Source organism: Corapipo altera, unplaced genomic scaffold, assembly GCF_003945725.1.
Source record: "Corapipo altera isolate COAL_440 unplaced genomic scaffold, ASM394572v1 61281, whole genome shotgun sequence".
NCBI lineage: Eukaryota > Metazoa > Chordata > Aves > Passeriformes > Pipridae > Corapipo > Corapipo altera.
The window spans coordinates 5,805,584-5,830,319 of NW_020884921.1; the positions used below are offsets into that span (position 1 = coordinate 5,805,584).

At 40.4% G+C, this 24,736-nt stretch overlaps 1 protein-coding gene across 1 annotated transcript; it reads right to left on the reverse strand.

The window, feature by feature from the left end:
• Positions 1 to 10,396: 10,396 nt before the first annotated feature.
• On the reverse strand, positions 10,397 to 24,354 carry ARRDC3 (arrestin domain containing 3). Its single transcript, XM_027656818.1, has 8 exons — positions 23,904 to 24,354; positions 20,661 to 20,742; positions 18,067 to 18,214; positions 16,752 to 16,854; positions 16,119 to 16,375; positions 15,529 to 15,691; positions 14,563 to 14,717; positions 10,397 to 13,175 (listed from the first exon to the last, which is right to left on the reverse strand). The coding sequence occupies exons 1-8, from the start codon at positions 24,181 to 24,183 to the stop codon at positions 13,119 to 13,121; spliced, it is 1,245 nt and encodes a 414-aa protein (XP_027512619.1). The 5' UTR covers positions 24,184 to 24,354; the 3' UTR covers positions 10,397 to 13,118.
• Between the last annotated feature and the right edge of the window lie 382 nt (positions 24,355 to 24,736).

Genomic DNA, 24,736 nt, shown 5'->3' on the forward strand with positions numbered 1-24,736 from the left:
CTTGTGTTCCTGAGACATTGTGAGAAGTTCAGTCTTGTGTGCTATCAAGACAATTGCTATAAACAACTGCACTTGATCATCCAGGCAGTGGAGGGGCTGACTGAAAGGACTCAGGAATAAAAAAAATAAGAAAAAAAAAAAAGGTGGGGTGGTGGTATAGGGGGAGGGAGAAACAGGCATTGGCTGCAGAAACATGACTCAGCTTCTGTTCAGTAAGCTCTCTGTTCAAGCACGTCTTGTCAGCTCATTACGCAATATGTTTAGCAGGGTTTTTTGCACTTCTTTCCTGGCTTGTCCACTCCAATTTCCTGTTTACAGCAGGCTAGGAACAAAACTCATCAGAACAGCTGTAGAGCTGGACCCGGGATGCAGGGGTAGCTCCTTGTCAGAGCGAGTTTTGCAGGATTTGCTCCAGAGCTGCCCTGGTATTGTCCTGGTCTTTAACAATAGACACAGCAGTTTCGCTCTGGCAGCAGTTGTATGTCCGGGTATGCACACACCAGCTGTGTTCTGCTCCTACATTCAAATCATTTCCCAAGCCGGAATGCTTAATGAAACAAAAATAGGCTTGTGTCCTGTACCAAGCCTTTTATTTTTAATGCTCTTTTTTTTCCCCCAATGTATTTCCTTATTTCTAAATTAAACCTATCAAAACTATTCATTTAATAATATGACTTTGAAAAGCTTTTCAAACATATGGATTGAATGTGTGTGAAGAAAACAGAAGTGAGAAAATTGATGCGTTTCATGTGCAGGTTTGCTTTGTGATTTATGAAGCAAAAATTACCAAATACAGGTGATAGCATTAGACGGTAGGTAATAAAATAAAGGAACATTTGAATATGCTGAGTTTACCTCCAAAATGTCTTTTACAGATACCAAAGAATTTGAAATGGTTAATAGCTATAAGAAACTGCAAAAATAGACTACTCCATGAATTCTCTTTTCAGTGTATCTCCAAATGACACATACATATATAAACCCAGGAAATTTCACATGCAGTCATTTAATCTGAGTTCTAAATCCTGTGTTCTACCAGAGTAGTGTCAATGGACATTTAAAAAATACAGCCCCATATAAAGTGAAGCGTAGAATAAACTCTGTTTGTAAGGAAATAAGTTTAGTTTTAAGTCTCGAGAAGGTTGTTTGTAATATTCAGAAATGGACAAAAGAGCAAATAATTTTAAATATGGAAAGTAAATTACTGGTGTCTTTTTTATTTGTTTGCTTGAAAAGCATCTTGTTTTGTAATCTCACAATGAAATCTTAATTGTTTTTCCTGTCAAGTTATTTGATGTAGTGTTTTAGACTAGAATAGCTGGAATGTGTTTCTGATTATAATAATTGCCTAGTCTTCCATTACTTAGAAAGAAGCACATAGACTTGAAAAACTACATTGAAGGAAGTGATTTGGGTGTCTCTCCCTGGCAAAGAATCCCATACCTTCTCTTCACGGAAAGTGCTGCTTGTGTGTTTTATGATTCACTCACATGAAACCTCATTCAAATCCAGAATTATCCGAGGCTTCACTTAGCAATTTACGGTCATGCTATAAGATGTGGGAGGTGGAAAGTATGTGGAATACATTGCTATTTAAACCTTGCTCAGCTTTGAAAGCCTGAAGATAAATGAGATCACAGTGGAAAAAGTATATGAAGGTGGGAAAGTTTTCTTCAAAATTCTTATGTTATTATAAAGACAGTAAAACAAGACCACTAAGATGGTTTTCAGATACTGAGTCTCCTGTATGCTATGAATTTTATGTCATAAGAGTTACTCTGGATTCAGAAAAAGAAATGTGTGCTTAGATGCTGAACTTAGTAGGTATTATCAAGGCTAAATTTTTGGTAGCTCTTTGACCTAACTTATAGCTCCCCTGGTTAGATTAGGTAGTGCCATTTAAACTATATCTGGCTATAAGCGTTGCTTATATGCAGTCTTCAAAGACACTGGTCACCTGGAGCAAATTTGGAGAGCAGATTAGAGATTATTATTTCTGGTTTATGCTTATTTGTGCTTATTTATTAACTCTAGTGCACGCTGAATATTCTCATTAATAAATAAAGACTTTCTTAGGTAGATATTTTTGTTGAAAAGCCGGTTTCAGATGGATAGCATAAATGATGCTCAGTTCTTAGAGCCTTGACCCCAAGAATTAATAAAAGGAGAAGATGGGCACCAATATGCCTACATTAAATAGAAGACTACAACTGTAGTTTATGTTGGGTTAAAAAGGTGAAGTTATATTTGTTGTAAGACTTAATCATAGTTAAACTTCCCTCATGCAGGCATTAAGAAGTATTACAATAGAACTTTGAAAGTTCTCTCTCTCTCCCTCTCTTTCTCTCTTTCTCCCTCTTTCATGCGTGGGTAATACACACCATGCTCATAGCTACAGAGAAAGGCAGTAAAACATTGTACTATAAACATAAAAATGTCATTGCAAATTTTAAGATTTAGTTGTCCTGTGTTCTGTGAGCACTGTTTTAGGAACCCAGTAGGATATCACAGCAGTTTGAGGGACGTGAGGTTACTTCAGCAGCCTCTTATTAAGTAAACATAGGAGTGTTTCTGTGCACAGCATTGTTGGAGGTATGCAGGAAAATGGGATTTCAGATAATGCATCTTCAAAGAGGCAATCCTCAGTGTTGTCTATGTCTCAGCCATATTAAGCAACATACTTTTCTCTATCCAAGTGCTCAGCTAGGGGTGGTGGACACCACTACTGCCCTTGCAGAGTGACAGGACAAATATCTCCTTGGTGAGAGCATAGGTTGCTTCAGAGAGCAATGGAAATTAGAGCGGTATCTATTAGAAGATGATGTGGGTGTTAGAAAACTGAGCACAGGCTGGCTAGCAGGACTTCCAGCTTTCTGAAACACACAGGACCTTATAGGAGAAAACTGCATGCAGTATATTTTTCAGTAATTGTAGTCTATCTTACTATAAAAAAACAAACCCTCTTAATGTTACCTAATACGTTACTAATGAATTGCAGAAGTTTCTGTGAACCTGGCAGAATATGTCAGAGTGCAAAAGGAATCTGTGTGCTCAGTGACATAACCAGTGTTCTTTCAGCCTGGGATATATCGAACACATAGAGCAGCTGTGAGAGTGCTGGTTACACCATGCTGGATCTGTGAAGATGCAAGTTTGAAGGGGCATTCTGCAGTTTTGGTTGCAGAACTCTTAGGTTTGGGCTAAAGAAATCATGAAGTGAAATGCAAGAATATGCACAGATAATTTTTCTTTAGTAAGTTGCATGAGCTAAACTGTGTTCTTGAATATTACTGTGAGCCTGCCCTATAGGATGCTTCATTCCTTTCAGGTCAGAAGTAAGAGTTTAAATTTCATAAGCTTCATCCATACAAACCTTTAAACTATTTCTTCCTTGTTATTCTATTGAGATCTTTTTGGAAAGGCTGATTCTACATTTGGATGATTGTTCAAATGCTGGTTTGATGAACTAAGAGAAATATATGTCAATTTTTCAATAAATAAAAAAGCGCCTGAAAAAATATATCTGATTGAAAACCATTATATTCATGCTTCTTTGTGTCCTAATCATTAGTTGATAAGTTGAAAGTCACCAGCAGAATGTCATCATTGCCAGATTCTACATCTGGATTGTTGATTCATTTGACAGACATGTAACATCCAAAATATCTAGGCGTATCGCCAGTGACTGTTTAGATGTTGATGCAGGGGAACACACAATGTTCTTCACAGATCAGTATCCAGTCATTCTCCCAGAACTGCTTTTTGCTGCTTGCCTTTGTTTATGTTGACCCTTTGTGGATTGAGAGAAACACTCCTCTATGAGTTTTCTTCCATGAAAGGAAGGTGACTGGAGAAACGGAAAATTTCTTTTTCTGCAGGTTTAGCAGTGCAGCAGTCATGAATCAGAACTAGATGAAACTGAGTTAAAGAAACAAAAGTAAAGCAAACCTGTGAACTACAAGGAAATCAACAGAATAAAAGAAATTTCAGTCTTTTTAACTCAGTAAACACGGTCAGTGAGCCACCAGTACTACATTTGATGATAATTTTTGCCTTTTCTATGTATTGTGTTCATGGAATATGAGCCCTCCCACAACCTCGCCCCCCGCAAAAAAAAAAAAAGCTAGCTAGCTCCATGCACCACTATGTAGAAGCAAATTGTACATTCATAAACATTCATAAAAGTAATTGCGCAGAACTGTGTTTGTCATAATCCATATAAGCATGCGAGACATGGAAAGGCTGAGCCTATTATTTCTGTTTCTTTAATAAGACCAATTGCTTGTATGCTATTTATTTAAATAATTGCAACCATCTTCTTCCCCCACCCTTGCCTTTTCTTTTTGTAGAGAAAGAACTCCTAGAAATAACTAGTGTCAGCTGTGAATTCTGGAGGAGAAGCCAAGAATATAAAACCCGTGCAAGTGTGGACAGATCTGACCCTCACGGGGAACATGGTGACACAGGCTCTTATCCCCACCCTGGACAGGCTGGTGTCAGCAGCACCTTTTACAGACGTTACACTGGGAGCCAAGGAACTGATTTTCCCTGCAGCTGCTCTGCAGATGATGCTGCACTTTCACTATCCCTGTTCTGAGGGGACAGTGCCCGGATCCTGCTGACAAGACACAGTGTTCCCGTAGCACCCCTATTAACTCAGTTGCCTGTGTTTACATTGCTCAGTGTAGGGTGTTCTGTGCTTGACCGCAGCTCCTGTGCTGCAGTTTGCACCATCTCTGGTGCACCTTTGCTTGCAATGTCTGTGCTGTACCTGTTTGCTTCACAGTGTTACGTTCAACATTGCTGAGTGACCTGGGACTAAACTGGAAACAAATAGATGGCACCCATTGCCTCTGAGCAAATTAAGTGGAGGTACCATGACAAGGTTCCTTGCTATGTTGTGTAGCTACGTCCGTGGCACTCACTGCTGCCACTGATGAATCCCAGTAGTTTTTGTTTTTCAGCATGCTCCATTTTTCTTGGTTTTTTTCCACTCATTGTCTTTTTGTAACAACACTAGCCCTAAGGCTTCTTGGGGGCCTGGGTTGAAATTTACGAATGTGAAACTTTTTAAAGGTCACCAGAGTGCTTACTCCTCCTGTCAATAACTTGCCTTGTAAGAGGGCTGGAGAAAAGCATTTGGTTCTGTTCCTGCGTAAGATTCGGAACACCCTAGAATAATCCAGTAACAGCGTTTTGAAATCCCTTATTAAAACTGTCATCATATTTAGAAAGATCTATGGGCTGCAGAAAAAGAACATCTTCTTATAAAGTTAGAAAACACAATGGCATGTCCAAGTCCAAAATGTCCTTGTTCGAACCTGACAGATCTCTGTTTCGTGTAATCAGTCAGCACATTTCTGGACCACATAAATGAAAGTTGTTCCTCACCTGCAGTATATCTGCATGTGTTTGGGGTGTGCGCACATATTATCCCTGTGGATTCACGTAGGCAATGGAGGTGATGCAGGTTGATGGGGAATTTGCTTTGTCAGAGGTTCCTGGAGGGCTATCACTACATTCAGCAAAGGACTCTACTGTTGCAATGCACTTAAAAACTGCAGATTGCACTACTGAGCTAAAAATATCCATGTGTTCATCAGGGGTGAAACGTCTGGTTTCTCTCTCGGTGGCTGCATGGACACTGAGCAGAGGCGCCAGTCACCAGCTGCAAAATTTCGGTTTCTTCTGTGCTGCACTTTAATTGTGTTAATAGCAACTTTTCTTCTTCTCTTTCAGATCTGCTCACAGGGAGCCAAGGGGAAAGGAATGACTTGCTGGAGTATTTTGTATTTATCAATTAGTTGCCAAGAGAGTAAGGTTTAGCACAGTGGAGCTTGCCTTTTGCAGCAGCAAATAAAACACGCTGCTTGTACTTTGTTTCAACTCTAACCATGCTCTCAAGTGTAATTTTTCTTTTTTCTTCTGGTAGTGCCAGAAACCTAATTAGTATTAGGGCATGGAAGGCCATAGGAGAGTAACAAATGTATGCCAAATAAATCAATGTAATTTAAAATTACTTTCTAATTGCATAGGGGAAGCAAAAATTATCAGCACAACTGTAGGGTAGTATAGCCTTCATTAGAACAGGGTTTCCATATGTTTAGCTACATGAAAATACCATTTAAAAGTCATTTAAAGCTTAATTTGTTTGTGGATTTGTGGTGTTTTGGTTTTTTGGGAGTTTTTTTTGGGTGGAGGGGTAATTGTGTGGCAGTGCTAGGATGCTTTGCCTCACAGGTAAAAAAGATACAAGTTTGCTGCAGTGTACTCTAACATTAGTGGTTGTTCTGAATGCTTTCTACCTGTAAAAAAAAACATGTTCAAGGTAAGTCAACTTGCATTCATTGTGAGATAATTCAAAATAATGATGCTGAAATACCTTAAAATAGTTCCCATTTTGCAACTGTCCATTTACTAGGTCAAACCAGAAATAAAAAGTTTTATACTAGGTATTCACTACTCCTAATTTTTTTTCAATAAAAATATGATTAGGGGGAGATAGCGTATAATGTATTTTCAAGCACATTCTGGGAAGGCATTTTGGGTCAAAAAGGTGGATGAAAAGGATTTTCTTTGAGCAAATCCAGGCTTATACAAGGCTTTATTGGTAGCATAGGTTATAAATACAGAAAGAAGTAGAATATTTTTAAGCATTAAAAAGTTTAAATAAAATACAGGAAAGAGATGACAGCAAAAGGATTAAGAGAAGATTGTTACCTACTTTGAATTATAAGGGTAAAAAAGGGGAAAATCAGAAAAAAAATGTCTTGCAGTTTGAAAGTTAACATAAATTACATAGTTCTACTTCTGCACAGGCCAGGTACTGTTTTCTTAGTGTGTTCTGCTTGGAAGGATAACTTTATGTGGTACTACTGATAAATCGCTTTGTGCGTTACAGGTGCACAACTCTGTCACAATAGATGGTGTTTGATGCATTAAAAAAATAATGGGCAGCAGTAAAACTGTCTTTCCTGTCTTAGCCTGTTAAAAGATAGGTATGGGGACCATTTAGTTTTTATAGGAGATAATTATGTAGCTGTAAAACACTGCTGCAGGTTTCTCTTTGTTTATAACACATATTTAATACTAAAATAATTTTTGAAATCAGAGCTGAGGATGTTAAGCTGATCTATTCTCTTGGCAGTCCTAAATGGGACAAATGGGCTACTTACAGAAGAAATGCATGAGTGCCAATAGACTTTAACTGATTTAGGGTAAAACCCCAATCAAAAAGTAATTTGTTAATCAGAAGTCATTACCCAGTAAATACTCTAAAACTTTTACAGAGCCACTGAACCACAGAGGGTGTTCTTCAATTCTGTTTCTCATGACAGCTTTGCCTTGAATATTGACCATATCTAGTGGGGAGTTTCATTTTGATTCTAGGTAGTCCAATGACAGCAAGGCCTTGCTTAGCTCAGGGAAATTGCATTAATTTTCAGATAAAAATAAATAATAACAGTTTCTGCAATAATTTTCCCTCTCCTCCCATGTTCCAACCTAGTATTTAGCTGAAACAAAAGTATCATATCTCCTTTGAGAAAGATTGAATGGCATCACAATGACAAACATTTCAGGCAAGGGGCCTGCAGCAAACTCAATATGCAGTGTCCTTCTGAACTCTGAATCTCCCATTAGGAATTGGACTAGGTGAAAGGTACACAGTTCGACTTGCATTTTGTGGCAGCACTTGGTCTCCACTCAGAAACTATTGCTCCATCCTAATGTCCAGGCCAGGAGATAGGGGGATCCAGCTCTAAAAATAGTGCGCTGTAGCTAGGTGGAGAAGTTCCAGGAGTGAATGATTGCCGGGAAAAGAAATAGGTCACTTTTCTCCTATTTCCAGGATATGGTCTGGAGGTCAGGTGGAACATGCCTGACACTGTGCCTTTGCAAGTGGCTTTCACTAAAAACATCAAAATCTAGGAGCTGAAATCCACAGTAACGGTCATACTGTGCAAATCCTGGTAACTGCTCAAGTGTCTGTGGATCTCTGAAAGGGGATTCCACTCAAAATGCAAAAAACTTGGGAAATCTGGTCTCTGTGGCGCCAGGAACAGCACTGACCTACTGAAAATCTACATTGGACATTTCTCTCTCTGTGGAGTTGCCCATAGCCATGCACCTAGAGTCACAGGAATTGATTCAGATCAGCAGCATTGGCCTGGCCAAAGACGTTTTCCTTTGGAAAAACATTTGTTGGGTGGCTGCCCAGCTTCACATGCTGCTTCTGGAGACCCTTCTTCACTGCAACTGGGCTTTGTGCTTCTAGCTGTGCTGTGGAAAGCTAAGATTACGGCAAGGTCGCGATTCATTTCTATAAAACACAAAAAGGCTTAAATCTAGAAAGGAGTTAAAAAGTGCTAGGTACATGTTTAGCTAGATATTTGCCAGCAAATGTATTGCTAAACATTGCAACACTGCCTCTCAAAGCTCAAATGCTTAAGCAATTGTAAACCTACTGCTGTTCTGTACACTTAAGGACAGCTGATGTTGAAGAGCCACTACTTTTACCTCCTAGTGTAGCTCAGTTTTGTACATGCACTCCGGTATTTATATTAAGAAATAAGAAACATCCGCATTTAAAAAATCAGATCTCATATATTAAAACTTTGGTAATTTCCAATATAATAATGCTGACAATAAAGCTAAGTTCAATTGTTAGAGGTGCGGGTCTGAAAATGTGAGATTTGGCAGTGTGTGTGCCCTAAATGGTGCTAATTTAAATTCTAACACTGTCACATAGCATTAGAAACGCCCTAAGAAGGGTTGTGCTGGTATTACAAAAAAATAAAATAAAATATTGTTACTCAGCTATATGAAGCCTGTTCTGGTTTTGGCTGGGGTAGAGTCAACCTTCTTCACAGTAGCCAGGATGGGGACATGTTTTGGATTTGCACAGAAAACAGCACTGACAACCTAGAGATGTTCTAGTTATTGCTGAGCAGAGCTTACATAGCATCAAGGCCTTTTCTGCTCCTTGTACCACCCCACCAGTGAGCTGGCTGGGGGTACACAAGAGGTTGGGAGGGCATACAAGCAGACAGCTGACCCCAGTTGACCCAAGGGATATTCTAGGCCATATGATGTCATGCTCAGCATATAGAGCTGGTGAAAGAAGGAGGAAGTGGGGGGTACGTTCAGAGTGATGGTGTTTGTCTTCCCAAGTCACCAAGGCATAATGGAGTCCTGCTTTCCTGGAGATGGCTGAACACAAGACTGTCGTTTGGAAGTGGGGAATGAATTCCTTGTTTTGCTGTGTTTGTGTCTGTGGCTTTTGCTTTATTAAACTGTTTTTATCTGAAACTACACATTTTTGCACTTTTCCTCTTCCAACTCTACCCCATCCTGTTGGTGGGGGACTAAGAGAGCAGCTGTGTGGTGCTTAGTTGCCAGTAGAGGTTAACCAACAACAGATCTCCAAATAGACAAGTGAAATGACAAGACAACCTTTTTCATGTTTCTTGTTGGTTTAAACCAAATCTCAAAGTTAACAGGGTTATTAATGGGGGGGAAATAAACCCTCAGTCTGCCTGGATTCTTCACCGATAATAAACTCAAAATTAAGCTAATATGCTCTATTTCAGAGAGAAGTTTCTATTTTTATTATGTAGGATGTTGGATTAGATGTTTTGTGTTGCCCACATTAGCAGCTGCATCACTGAAGGGAAGGTACAGTCTTGTGGGAACACAGTGGTTGCTAGTACCCTGGACACCAACAGAGAGGCACAGGCAGGCTGGCTGCTCAAGCCCCTGGCTGTTTGCCTGAGGAACCTCCTCTTAGGTCAAAAGACACATTGATCTTGAAGGATAATGAGAATCCATTTCGCACATGCGTGGTATGCGGAAGGGGAGATGCCACATGACCGGCACACTGGGGACACTCAACAACCTGTGCAGGGCACAGGTGGACATGCCCACATCTGCTCACCTCCAAGGGAACAGCAAAGGGCACCTTCTACACCCCAGCTCAACAAACCACTTTTCAAAGTCCCAGTTGCAAACTAGACCTTTGAAGTCACCCCCCAATTTCCCCCTACCCCTCCAAAATGTGTGTTACCCCTAAGGGAAAGGACCAGACACCTGGAAACAGGGTTACTGCAGCTGCAATGCAATACTAACACAGCATTCTCAAAAGGCATTTCCACATTCAGGAAACCACAGTTTCCCATCTGGGACCCAGCCCCATGACCTCACCAATGTAAACAAAAGGGGCAAAGGATCCCAAAACTAGACTCCTGTGGTACTTGGTGGTATAGTTTTAGAAACAGCTCTTCCTATGTAGTTTGAGACATGTAATACATGTGTTCCTGTAGTAGATTCCTGTATTATGTGATCCTTGTGGTTTTTATTTTATACATAGGTATGACATTTAAAACCTTTTTTTTTTTACAAAAGTTTATTTTCCACAAGGAAGAGCAATAGGAAAAATTAAACTGTTTTCCACATATTGTTTTCTTGAAACAGAGTCTACAAGGACATATTCAGCACCAAAACTAAAAACAAACAAAAAAATACAAACAGCCATAGAATATAATCTATAAAGCAAACATTTAATATTGCACTTTGTTTCTCTAATGTTTGGATTTTACTTACTTTTTTCCTAATTCAGATCAGAATTCTCTATCAAATACTGGGCTACAACTGTGAACCTCATGTTTTATAATGCTGAGAATTGACCAACATTTGTGGAAGAGTAATGCCTCTGAATAATGAACATAATTGAGACTGGAAGTCTTTATTTGATAAGCTTATACAATTTTTTGCTCTAATCAAAAAGGCTCTGATGCCATGTCAATTGCTATGATATTGGTCAATCCTGCTTCATATGCAATTTTCTATTATATTGTGGTAAGTACTTTAATGCTATGTATATCAGCAATTGTTCCCTAGTCTGTTAAAATAACAAAAAAGGAAAAAAAAGTAAAACCACCAAATGCCCTTTTACACCTACGATCCCATCAGCTTTTAAAATTGTCTGGTTGGAGAGGGTAGAAGGAAGGGACATCCACAAAACTGGCCTAGTAACATAAGACATAATCTAATTTCCTTCTCACCAATATTCCTGCTCAAAGCCCAAGCTTTAAACTGAATCACTTAAAACGCGACTCATTTATATTTTATCACCCTGTTGTCATTTCTGAAACATGAATTGTCCTTCATGTTCTCATAAAGGCCACTTATGGAAAAGCCTATTTTGTCGCATTGATGAAGCCTTAAAAACAAGGCAGAGGTTTTTAAGAATGAGCACCATGCAAAAACACCAGCCTCTCCTCTTCTACTCTGTGAGCTGTTTTATTGCACAAGGAGATAAGTATTTGATGGATTACATCTTGATTTGTTTAAGTAGTCAAGACCAGAACGGTGTCCCTTTGTCAGTGGTCTGTGTTACACGGTTTCTGAAAAGGAAAGTTAACTTCCATTATACTTCTCTAGCCTGTAAGTGCTGGTATTCACATTAGCACATCTAATGGCTCCCTTGCACTCTTTCTCTTCGGACACACTCAAGGGCAAGTGCTCTTTCCACATAATTTCTTTCATTTTGAATGAATATACGGTAAAACTCACTGTTCTCTTTGTTTTAAAGCTCTTGAGAGTACCACATTAAGATGTAATCGTGGAAGCAATTCCAGATAACTTGTATCTGAGTATGGCTGGTAACACTGATCCTTCCCAGTTTAATTATACTTCTAATCTTTTACAGTATCATAAACCCTGAAGATAATACAAAGTGCACAAACTGAGCTCTTAGCATAATACAAGCTTTTCCTGCAGTTTGAAATATACTTTCTACTAGACTTATTATATATAGAATTTTTGGTGATTAAGTAGCTATATATAAAAATAGATTTACTTTCCCTTCCCATCCCTACCTACTTGAGATATTGATCTGTCTATGAATCCTAGACAGTGTATGACTATTTCCTTTTAAAATTTTTTTGAGGAAGAGCTGATGTCTGCTGGTGCTGCTTTCATTTGTGCCTTTTTTTTTTTTTAGAGCTTCACAACTTGAACATCTTTTTTTACAATGCAGAAAGAGAAATGGGAATGAGGGTGGGTTTTGTAACTTTTGTGTATGTCCCTATTCCAGATCTCCCTCTCAAATAAAGAACAAAAACAAAATACAAACACAAAACAAAAAAGAACTCAACAGTGCAATGTAACAAAACAAATAGCATTCCAACAGTTTGGCAAGTGATGAGTTCACCTGAGATTAAGTGATTTTTAGGCAGTCTGTAACAAAATGCTGCTTTGCGATAATAGTAGAAAGGCAACAAATTCTTAAAAGAAATCAAGAAGGTATACAATCTTGATGAAGTCTATTAGTTTCTGTCTATTAACTCTTCATCCCCCACCCTATCCCCACATCTGTTGCTTATCTACTACAGTAGGCTGCAAAACATAAAGCAAGAAGGATTGGCTTGAAGGCATTTGATGTTTGTAAATAAATCCACAACAGGATCCAAGCTGAAGAGGTGATACATGATCAGCCTACTAGGACAATTCTGAGCATGTGCATATGCAGGTAAAGTCCAGGCTACATTAAATTAAAAAAAAAGAAAAGTCAGTGCATTTGTCAAAGTCTGTTGCTGTTGGTTTGTTTGTTTTTGTTTGTTTGGTTGGTTTTTTTCCTTTTTTTTTTTTTTTTTTTTTTTTTTTTGTCAAAGCTTTCTTTTGCTCCTTATTGTGCGGACCACAAACAAATAAGAAAGGGGTAACAACAGTCCGGCATAAATGAGAAAAAGCTGTAGTGACACTGAACCGCACAATGTAAGCAATAAGCATGTGCAAATTTCCAAATCATAAGAGGAAGCCATCCCTCTCTTAACATGTTTGAGTGTTTGGACACACATGACTGTAGGTTAGTAAGGCTGCTCCTAGTATGTGCCAGTATTTAAGAGGGAGGGGGGAAAGCTCAGGTCTTCAAGCATGTGGAGCAGTCCTACAATGTTACTGCAGGCTTCAAAGCATGATCACAGGTTGTTTTCATTTATTCACCATACAGGTAAGAGCAAAACCACTTTCTCTGAAAGCGTCTCCACTATGATGCCTTGACCTTCAACACGGCAGGTATGGTTCAAAACCCAAGTCAAGTCAGCTTCCTATGGATTCCTTCAACGAGAGGGGCAAGATGGTCTGTCGTCTGTGGTTTGATCTGGGTTTGGATCAATCTAAACAAAAGAGGGAAAGAACCCAACAACCCAAGTTATTTTTAGCCAATTGCTAGAAAATAAACCAATCTGAACAAAAACCCACCAAAACTGATGAGTCTAAGACAATCAGTGATAAATGGCATTCCCAATCCAAAGGTTATTCGAGTATCTGAAATACCTCTACACAATTAGATGAACTTCCAATGACAAACTAGTAACTTAATGGAAAACTTTAAGCTACAGGTTGATGGCAATTTAAAGATAAGCACAAAGAAGTAATAAAAAAATTGGAAAATCCTCTTTTAGTAGCTCAGAAATATTTTTATTTATTTACTGTACACAAAAAGACAACCTGGCTCATCACTAAACATGTAACTTAAAACATTACATTGATTTCAGAAGACGTTTTCCTTAGAAAGGCACAAAATTATTCATAAAACCTTCTTCTACTTAATTTATAGGTAATTAATCCTCAAACACCCCATAAAATGTCTTGGAAGTTCATGTGTTCCACACATTACATCTTCTTCCTTTCTACAAAAGGAATGGGTGAAGAACACGCTAACTTAATGGTAAGTCTAGTATATAGTTTGGTCAGTTAATTTTAGAAAGCCATTTTTTAGGACAAAGGAAAGACTTCTTTCTAAATCTCTAAACAAAAAGGCCCGAGTTGTATTCTAGTGTTAAGCTATGGAAGAGTTTTCAGATAAGACTTCAGCAGACAAAAAATACATCACTCACTGCCCACTCAATCACTTAATGGTAGGTAAGTGTTTCAAGAGGAAAAGAAAAAAATTCAAGAGTGAGTGAAAGCCAGGCAAGCTTTAGCCAAAGGACACTATTCTGTTCTATACCACTTCTTTTCTCTCAAAAAATATGAACATAAAGAGCTTTTGAAGTTGTGTCCCAGTTACTGAGTGGCTTTCACAGAACTTAAAACTGCAGACAGAAATGTTGAAACTGTGCATTTAGAGAAACCTATGTCAGAAAGAATACCTTTGCAACTTCTCTACATAGAACTTCTGAAAGCAGCAGATACACAGAACCTAAAATAAACAGTACTTTTATAATGTAGAGGTGAAAACAATTAGCAGGTTGTGCATCTGTACACTCAAAATGTTGGTGTTCACCAATGCATGTATTATATATATAATGCAAGGTTTTAATGAAGTTGCCCAAAAGGTGCGTAACAGCTTGGAAATTTCTACAAAGCATTAGAATAGCGAAGAATCCTGAAAAATTATTGATGCAATTTACCTGCACTTTGCTAAAACAAAGTTTCCTTATCCCCTGTTCATAATTTTAATTATTCTTCCTGTTTTTTATAAAGTAGAAACACTTTCCTACATTTTTTCCGCACAATCTGAAAAACATTGAATTCGTGATTATATTCTGAGGTACCTACTTCTGAATAGAGGGGTGGAGGCAGAAAACGGAACTCCTGGATATATGCAAACAATGGTCCTGGAAGTGCCCTCTCAAAGTCATCACAAGCACCTAAGGGTGCAAGGCTGGACTGTCGTTGTTCCTCTGTGACCACTTCTGCATAGCTGGGAGGTGCTGCAGGGAAAAGGCACACGCAGTTCGAACAACAAGTTCTTATGCATGTCAGAACATATAACATGATAAATATTAAAACTTTTATCATTGTAAAGTGTAAAATGCAGGTAGATAAGTAACTTCAGTGATTTTTCCACAGTTCTTGAACATTGAAAGGGAGGGGAGGCTGTTACGGTTTACTTTAAGACTATGCTCAAATCCAACAGCAGACTGACAGCTGTTTATTGTGGTTAAATATCTCTTAAAATTTAATGCACACTCAAAATACTGAATTTCAGTACAGGTAGGAATATTAGCATATTGCATTTCTTTGGGCTCCACAAATTAGAGTCTGAGATTTGCACACAAAATACCCCAGGTACTTATATGCAAAAAGAGGGAAAGAGATACAGAGTTTCTCCTTTGACAAATGATTCCCACTGCAATGGATTACACTGTCTTTTCACAAAGCCTTGGATACTAAGGATGGTAAAGGTCGCCTGCCTTAACTGCTACTTTGACAGGTTACAATGCCTTATAACCAAGGATGCAATTGGGATACTGGAGGCAGGATTAATTCTGCCCAGGTACAATGGCATTCCATGCTTTTGCTTGTGCCAGTGTCCAAGCAGCAGGATTCTATTGCTTGTCCCCAAGAGAGGAAGACAGGGAGGAAACTCTGTTCTTCTACACAGGACAGGCAGGTGGTAAGGAAACATCCACAAGGGATTTCCTGTGGGCTTTATTATAAGGGATGTAATTTGTGTCTGTTTGCATGACAGCAATGAATAAAGCAGATAAAAATCAAAACAGACTTGTTTTGTCAGGTTACCTTCTGGTCTTTCAGGCAGCGTCAGACCAAGCCAATTCATGTTCATGCTACACTGGCTGCTCACACTTGATGTTCTGCTGCCAAACGGGTGTAGAGGAATAGTGCCAATGACCAGTGGTAAGTTGAGGAATAAATCCATGGCGCCCGGAATATCAACATATACCTAAAGAACATCAAAGAGGTGTATGATTAAAAATAGGTTTATACCTGCACTTCATAATTATTAGACTAAAATCTCCGCCCATGGAATTCTTCACAAGGAACTGAAGGTTTTTTTGTTTGTTTTGGAGCCAATGTCCCTAGAGAGACAAAAAGCTCCCCAAGTCAAAAGCAGCTCAAGGTTCTTAACACGAGCCCTCACTTGGAAATGTTGCCTACTCATAACACATTTGCTTATCTGGCATGGCACAACTGCTTTATAGAATATGCAAGATTTAAACTGAATTTATTTACAGACTTTCTGTCAGGACGCTAATGGTAGGTTATGTATTTCTTTTCTAACTAGTTAGCAGCACACAATGTTTTGCTAAAAATCTGCAAGGAATAATGGAAACTACTCATGCTCAAGTGAAACAAACCACCCAACATACCATCAGTGAATACTCCACACGAATTATACTACAGTCAAGGATTGAAGGGGAAACAGGTGGAATTTTCAACTGTTTGCCATTCCAGGTTTCCGTTTTGCCAGATGACAAGGATTCCCCACGCAGGTTGGCAACAAGCTGTTTGACTTCCTTCATTTTTCCTTTGGCATAAAATGCCTGTGTTTGGTAAATGGCTGCCTTTGGCACCACCACACGGGAAGAGCAGTTCTCAATCTCAGCAAAGATCTGAATTGACTCACCTGAAACAAAACAATTTCATGTTCTCTTTATATTTGCATGACAACTGAAGCAAATTGCAACATACTGTGTATTGTTGTAATGCGCTAGCAATGCTCTACATTTTGAACAACACCCACTGATGTTAACAGGAATAAGGTCAGCATGAGATACTTCTGGCAGAAAAATGCACAGGTCTAATAGAAGCAGATGCCCTTTGACAATCTGGAGACATAGCAAGTTAATAAAGTCAGTTGTTTAGAAATAGCAAGCTTGATGAATGCAAACAGAGGTGGTAAGAATAGTTAAAATGTTTCTTTTATATAACAGCAGTTAAGTACAAAGTGTCATTTTAAAAGGGAAGGAAAAACATTTCCTATAATTACTTCTGTTACATACCTGGGGTGTAGCCCTTCCTTTCAATTTTGGCACTTAAGGATATTGGGCCTGAGGTACAAAACCAACAACAGAGAGTTTTTTCTTTTGTGCCTGCTTGGGGTGACTGCAAGAAAAAAAACATTGTCCATTCAATTGAGAGCTCCATTACTCTTTTAACCTATTCTAATCAAGACCAAAAAATTATTTTAATAATGTACTTATTAGACATTTTGATAAGCATAGCTAGTTTTATTTAGAGGAAGAATTCTCAAGCAAAATGCACTATGTAAACTGTAAGGTGTATTCTAACTCCATACTAACACTGTTTTTTTTGTTAGACTTCATACTACAGTCACATTTAGAACAGGTTTTTATACACAAATAAATATAGCATAACTTAAGAAATGGTTTTATAGCCTATATATCTCAACATACTGTTGGAAGAGCTTTTAATTTATCATTAAACTAGAAGGTCTTTTCAGTACACTATTTCAGAAACAATAACTAAGTTGAAATACTGTAACCTTGACTCCTGCTATTTCCTGTTGCAAAGAGATCCTGTTTCATCTGTATTAAACAGACTTTGTTATTTTACATAACACCAGGATTTAGGACTTGATCCAAAGCCCATTAAAGTCAAATGAGAGTTTTTTGATTTTAAGGGTATTTGTGCAAGACCAATGTCCCTTTGCAAGTCTGATTTTTCACCCATACACACAAGAAACCTATTTCAATGGACTTTGAGGCTTTCCACCCCCCCCCCCCAATAAGGGGGCATCTGAAGAAGTGGGGGTGGGGAATGGAATTTTAGGCCAGATTGAAATCAAATCCTCATTGAAAGCAGTTGTGATACTGAAATTATTTTAATGAAATGACATTTCAGAAAAAGATTATAGAGAATTGTGATAATTTCTCCCCACTGATAGAAAACTATCCATATGGAAATTATCAATTATGCACACCAGTATATTTTTTACTTTGCATTTTTAAGTTAGCAGTCTGTCATAATTCTTGAAAATTTCACTGTTCCTTCTTTATTCAAAATCAAAGAGGAACAGTTCAGTTCTCAAAATTTTCCTTCTTAACAATTTAGTATTATCAATTTAAATTGATAAAACCATTTTACATATCTTAAAAGTGAAGCAACTCCAAGTACATGAAAACATAGCTTTCAAAATATCAGAGTTGCTGAACTAATGAAATACTGAGATGATTGGCCATAACTAAAGTAGGAAATAAGTATTAGGTAAAATTAAATGTGGATAGTATTTCAGTTACTATACTTAATTATTTTTTATGCCAGGAACAAAAAATGAATAATTCTGTCAATTCTTACCAGTAATGAAGGAGTGTTGATATCTATATGTTCAAAGACTGTAAATTCCTTCTTTAATTTTACTGGTAGAAACCAAGGCCTATGCAATTCGGCTTTCACCCAATAGCGCACACTGCCATGTCTGCCTTCGAATGAGGTAGCAAGTGGTCTGTGCAGGACACAAAGGTCAAAATTGAATTGATCAGGTCAGGGATTAGTATATAGAACTGCATTTTAAATGCACTGTAGTACTTAATGAAGAGTAACTTATTTGCAAAGTTTTCATATCTCAGAAAAATTCAAGATTAAAGATGGGAGAAAAAATCATCTCCAATTCATCCTACTGTAGTTTTGTATAGCTTTTAAGAATCAATTAAAGAATTGTACTAGAAAATGCCAGGAGAGCACACATTTCCTTTAAACTGAAGAGGCTACTTTCACATCTAGAGTAAAGCATGCAATTTCAAGGCTAAAATTTGATTACCAACCTAAAATTAGCACTAGTATAAACCATTTACAGTTTTGGATATTGCATTTTGTAAATCATTGTCTATTATTTACTTGGCCAGTAGCTCAGTATGAGGTTAACTTTAACTGTAACTCAGCGTTTTTGTAGTTACTTTCACCATAAAGCAGAACAAATATTCCAACTTGGGAGTTCTGAAGAGAGAGGCTATTTTGAGCACCTTCTAATTTTCCTCTACCTTGATGAGACCAGCTTAAAACATTTATAATACATAAGGATGTACAATACAAGCATATATATACGTACATATATATACACATGAAATCATCAAGACTACTCTACTCTGAACTTTGATACATCAAGTAAGTCTATTTTAGGAGCTGGAAGAGAGATAATGTGGAAAGGTTTTCCAGACCTTTAAGCGTTGCCTTTTTTACTGTAATATCCTAAAACGCAACACAAAGTATCTTTGTAGTCCAATATTTCCAATTAAGAGTAGTTTTCCTTAACTCTTCTTTTTCCTTTTTACTATGTTTTGAATACACTGTTACATATACATTAAAAATAAATTATTTGCAAAGTTTCTATATTTTCCATAGGGAGTAATATTAGCCACGCTAGTGCTTTACTAGAATTATTCTTTCAGTTACAGGTTTGACTTGTCTATTTGCACATCTGACATGTTTATGTTTTCCCCCTAATAATCCAATTTAAAAGATTTTCTAATCCGTCTCCAATGTTTCATTCTGCCTCATGTTCTGTAGGGCAAAAATCAGTCAGGATGGTGCACATCTTTCTGTTGTTATTCTGAAGTTTAAGTCCATTTTGGAATTATTCCATGGACATTAGCAAGTAAGTAGAGTAACCATGAAGTGTCAAAGTTCAAGCTTTTAATATCACCCTTTTTCAGTATTATCAAAAACTGGTTTCATAGTTATTCATTCAGGTCACTTAAAAAGAACCTGTACTTTGACCAATACTTGTGATATTTTGCTGGCTGGCTGTTTCACTACAAGCTCAGCATTTCATGTTCATGTATATGATATTTTGGGGTGGGTTTTCTTTAACGCCCCTTCCAACTCAAGCGAAAATCATTATTAGCCTTAATTCTTCTTGCAGTTCAGATTTTCACACGACGCTAACTTGCCTTTAAGGTCTTCATAGTAAATGTTACTGGAATAGTGTAGAAGTTCTGTGCTGTACACTTTGAAACTGACCTGTAAAGCGTTTATCATCTGCAGGTTCCGCTAAAACCACCACTTGCAATAAACAGCTTTAATATTAGGTAGTGAGCTATTCTGCATAACACACTGCCAAATTTCCAGCGACTTTCAAAACTTTAATGACTTCACTACTTGCCCTTTACAGCAAAAGGCTCCTTTTTCCATCCTTATTCAGACTCTTCCTGTGTATTTAATTTTATTGCAACTTGTATTTTAGCTCATTTCCACATTGTTAACTCTTCTATGTATAAATATTGCATCCACAACGTCTATATTACACATTTCAGACAGTGATGGGGGAACAATCTTTATCTTAACACTTCTGCTCTCACTCTTGCTTCACCTGTGCTTTCTAAGGCAAATGGGATTAGGTATGGGAACTTTCTTACTTCTACCCTTCCTTTCTGCATGCCAGCCAGGGTACATACATACTATTTGAGTACAAACAACCTTCTCTTTTGTTGAAATCTGCTTAAATTTGCTGCATCTCTTTAAGATGCATCTGTCCCAGACTGAGGCCAAACAATTCCACTGTGATCTTATCTCTAGTTCTGCTGGTCTGCATAGCTCCAGTAAATGGCCGATTGAGTTAGAAGGTATCTCAGCTACTCTGCAAGACTCCAGTGGCAGCTCAAATTCCACTGCCTTCTCTTTGGAAGGGGTAGTAGATTAGAATACCTAAAAAATCAGTAGGACTTGGTCAAAAGAAAGTGAGCAACTGGCAGCAATGAACCTTTTTGTGCCAGCTATAAAAAGAACATGTATCAGTGTAAAAGCAACCTCTTCAGTGTAACGAGATTATGTTCTCTGCTGCATGTTGGAGCACAATTCCTACTACCATTGAAAAGGTTTCCCCTCCACCCACAGCAGGAGTTTTGGTCAGGCGGGTGGGCAGCAGGGCCTGAGGACTGTGTGGGGGTACTTACGTCTGTGGAAGCTCAAAGCTGAATGCATATTCATGCCTTCCCGAAAGGATGGTGTGAAGGCCTTCTTCTGAGTTGTCATCATCTAGAGAAGAGAAAAACCGACATGCTATTCCACCTGCACACATTTCATATAAGGCATGGGCTTCTCTTCCAGAATAAAAGAGATTTTCACACACATTACAACACTTAAAAGAACGTGATGCACCAGCAACAACGGCTTCCAGTCCATTGGTTATTAACTGCTAGAATGCAGGGAGAACTCTGACCAACAGAAAGGCAGGCAAGATTGCCACATTCACTTTACAAAGAAGTAGAAAAATTTGTTTTAATTTATAATCCTGCCTTTGAACACCGACACAGTTTCAACTGCTGCCATTTCAAGGCCTGCATGTAAGATCTGTAATGGAAATCATGCTGCTTTCCACAGCAATTGCTAGTCAGAATGAACCAGAGATGGCTCTGTAGCAGCATTAACTGTACCAAGTCTGTTGCTTAAGATTACATGTAGTAATTCAGCTTCTTTGTATCTCCAGCCTGGCAACGGTGTCTGGCCGCTAATCATAAAAAAGTGTGAGAACGGAATAACAGTGTACAAGCACCACCAGGAAAGCACCAGACAAAGTCAGGGACACAGAAAATGGCAGGCTGCCCGATTAACACTGTCTAGAGCTAAGTTTTTGTTTTTTGTTCGTTTTTTTTTAGGGAGGTTTAACTTGATCTTGCTTAGACAGCAAGACCCAGACACTTGCTGGTTTTCTGCCAGGAACACTGCCCCTTGTTTATGGTCATGGTCATGATTACTTTATATGCCACAAGAAAACTGACATTTATTCTGACATAAGACCAGAAGAACGCTGACTTGGTCAAAATAGAAAGTTTTGTAAAAAATAACTGAGCACTTTACATATAAAAATGGCTGGAATAATAAATGGAGATAGAGCGAGACAAAGTGATAGGGAAGAGTATATGTGTAGCAGTCTTAAGCGCTAATGGAGGCACGAAGGAGGGCTGTAAGTTCCCATTGTCCTACAGAAGCACCGATGCTCCACTTCCTACAGTGCAAACATTGAAAATCCTAAGTAAAATAATAATAATAAAAAAAGAACAAACAGCAAAAAAAAAAATATTAAAAAAAAAATCCCCTCAGCAAGATGTGGACATAAATGCACCTTCAAGCACGAAGCATTATCCACCACAGGTCAGGAAAACGCGCTGAAAAGGCGGCATAACGTATCGCCGTAAGGGTATGTGTGTGTGGGTTTTTAATTTTTTTTTTTTTTTTTAAATAACATAATTTTTTTTTTTAACGTTGTTCCGAGGGTGGGGGGCAGCGGTGCTCTCGGCTGCGGCTCCGCTCCCCACAGCCCGGCTCCCTCCCCCTTTCCTGCCAGCTCAGCAGTCCCGCCGCGGTAAACAAGTGCTGAGCTGTCAATCAGCGCGGGCTGGAGCCGGAGCCGGAGCCGACCGGCCTGAACCGGCGCGCGCGGAGCGCCGCCAGCCCCGCTGCTCGCAGGCACGCGCTGTGCGCTGTGCCCGCGGCCCTCCGAGGGCGGGCCCCGCCGCTCCCCACCGGGACTCCTCCGGCGACAGGCCCGCGGCGGGGACGTTACTGGGCACAGCCCTCCCTCTCGGAGGGGCTTCGCCAGCCCCTCGGGGAGCGGCCGCTGCCCGCCCGGGGACAGGCAGGGGAACCTGCGCCCTTCGCCCCGAGGGCAGCGCCCCGCCAATCAGCGACGTGCATCGCCTTAGCAACAGGGCAACAAACCGCGGCCGGCCAATCAGGGCGCGGCGGGGGGCGCGGCCGGGCCGAGGCTCCGCGCTCGGGGCGCTCATTGAAACGCGGCCGGCGGCGGCAGCTCCGGGGGGCGCGCGCTCGTGCCACGGGCGGCTCCTGCGTGTCCGCACGTTCCTGGCACCCAGGAAGTTTCGCTCGGGCGAGTGATTTTTTTTTTTGAGGCAGCAGCGACAGGAGAAGGCTGGGAGCCGCAAGTAACTCATCTCGTTAGTGAGGTGTGCGCGAGGCATTAATTAAAGAATAAATAAATAAAGCCCCCAGCTCTGCTACTGAGTTAAGTTCAAGAATGATCGGTGATGGGCTCAGTGCCACCCAGAGCGGTTCAAAAAATTACATTTTTTTTCTTCCCCGAAAAAAGGAGAAATACCGCATCGCTGCAGTGAATATGATGCATACTTAAGAAAAAGAAAAGGTAAGCAGCACAAAAAAAAAATTACATAACAGGTTTTTAACATTATTTTATTGCGCTGGGGAATTAAGTCATCGTCACCACCTGACGCGTGCGGCCAATCTGCGCGGAGCGGGCGGCGCACCGCCCCCCCTCAGCCGGTCCCAAACAGGATTGAACCGCTTCGAACAAAGGCTGCGAACTTCGGGGGAAAAAAAAAAACAACCAACCAAGAACCACACAGACCGCCCGGACCCCGGCGCTCCCAGCCCGCCGGGGACGGTGGTCTGCACTCCGTGGGGACACTGCGGCGGGTCGGGTGGGAAATGGGGGAGCAGGAGGTCCCGATCTCCCCAGTTTTGGGAGGGATGCTCCCATTACGCAACACCGCTTCCCCTCTTCCCCCCTTTTGCTACCTATCAAGGGCTTTTCGGACACATCGTTATACGGGGGTGACACTCCCCACCCCGTCCCGCCGACGGGGGTCCAAGGAAATTAAAGCGGTTTACAACGAGGAGGTAAAAGAAAATGAGAGGAAAAAAAAATGACACGTGGGGTGGTGATATGTCAAAATAAGGCACAGAGAATCTTATTTGCCAGTAATGAGCCTTCCTGAAAAATTCATTGTATTATTATCCCAGTAGTCTCAGCAAAACCCCGCATGTGTCAAAAAGTATGGTTTTTACGCTTTCACTGTGTTTCAGGATTTGTCAGGATTCTGCCAATAAAGTCGTGCGGTGCCTATCTGGCTCTGATTTTACAGCTGTTTTCCCCACGGACGGGCAAATCCTACTCAATATTAGCAAGAAAAAAAAAGGTCGCACATTAAAAAAAAAAAGTTGTTAATAAATGGTCGCGCTGAAGGGCAGGTAGTTCAAAGGAGCCCTGCTTGCAGGTACTTTGCAGATGCATTGCCTATAACTCGCCAAGGTATGACCCTGGGCATGTCCTGCTCTCCACTGCATACATTAAAAAAGAGTAGGATAAACTGGGGTGATGCAGCGATGCGGGTTTTCACCCCCCCCCAAAGTAAAGCAGTACGATGAAGGGCAGCCCTTACCTCTCTCATGGCCGATCAGAATGTCCTTATGGTTGAAATACTCCACTTCTTCGGTGTAGTTCTGTGTATAGGCAGTGTTGGATCCAGCATTCCTCGATTCAGTCCAACGCACTTTAGCGTGTCCCCTCGCGTGAATTTTGAGGGATTTCACCCTAATTTCCCCAGTTACTTCTAAACTGACCCTTCCTGAGACCGTGTCCCCGCTAGAGTACACGGGGACATTGCTGTCATTCAGACAGTCAAAGCTTATCGTCAGACTCTTCACCTTCCCCAGCACCATGGTTTTATAGCAAAGTGTACAAAAATAGAGTGTTAAAAAAAAAGGAGGAGGAAGGGAGGGGAGGGAACCCAAAAACAAGCAACCCCGAACCCCTCGGGCGAAGGGGCGCGGCGGCGCGTACCCTACAGCCGGCTCATGGGGGCGGCGGGGAGCCCCGGCCCCAGCCCGGGCGGCGCGGGGGGAGCTGGTGCCGGCGCGGCGTCTCCCCACAAAGGCGCTCCCGGCACCGCCGCCGGCCCCGCCTTATAAGCCGTGCGACAAACAAGGGCCGCCGCGCATGCGCCGCCCCGCCCCCGCCCCGCCCCGCCGGGGAGCTCCCTCGGCCGTGATGGGGCCCTGGGGGACACCGGGACAGTGGGGAGGAGATAGTGGGGTTCGTCTGGGCCCCGAGCACCGACGGGACACAGGCCTGAGCGGGGTGTTGCGCTGCTGGAGTCAGTAGCTCCAGGGGAGACGGCAGTATTCAAGCCTCTGTAAAGAGATAAAAGTTAGCAAACCTCGTGCTGAAACGGGCAAACTCTCCCTTGTATGTCTCCTCATTGTTTTTTTTGTT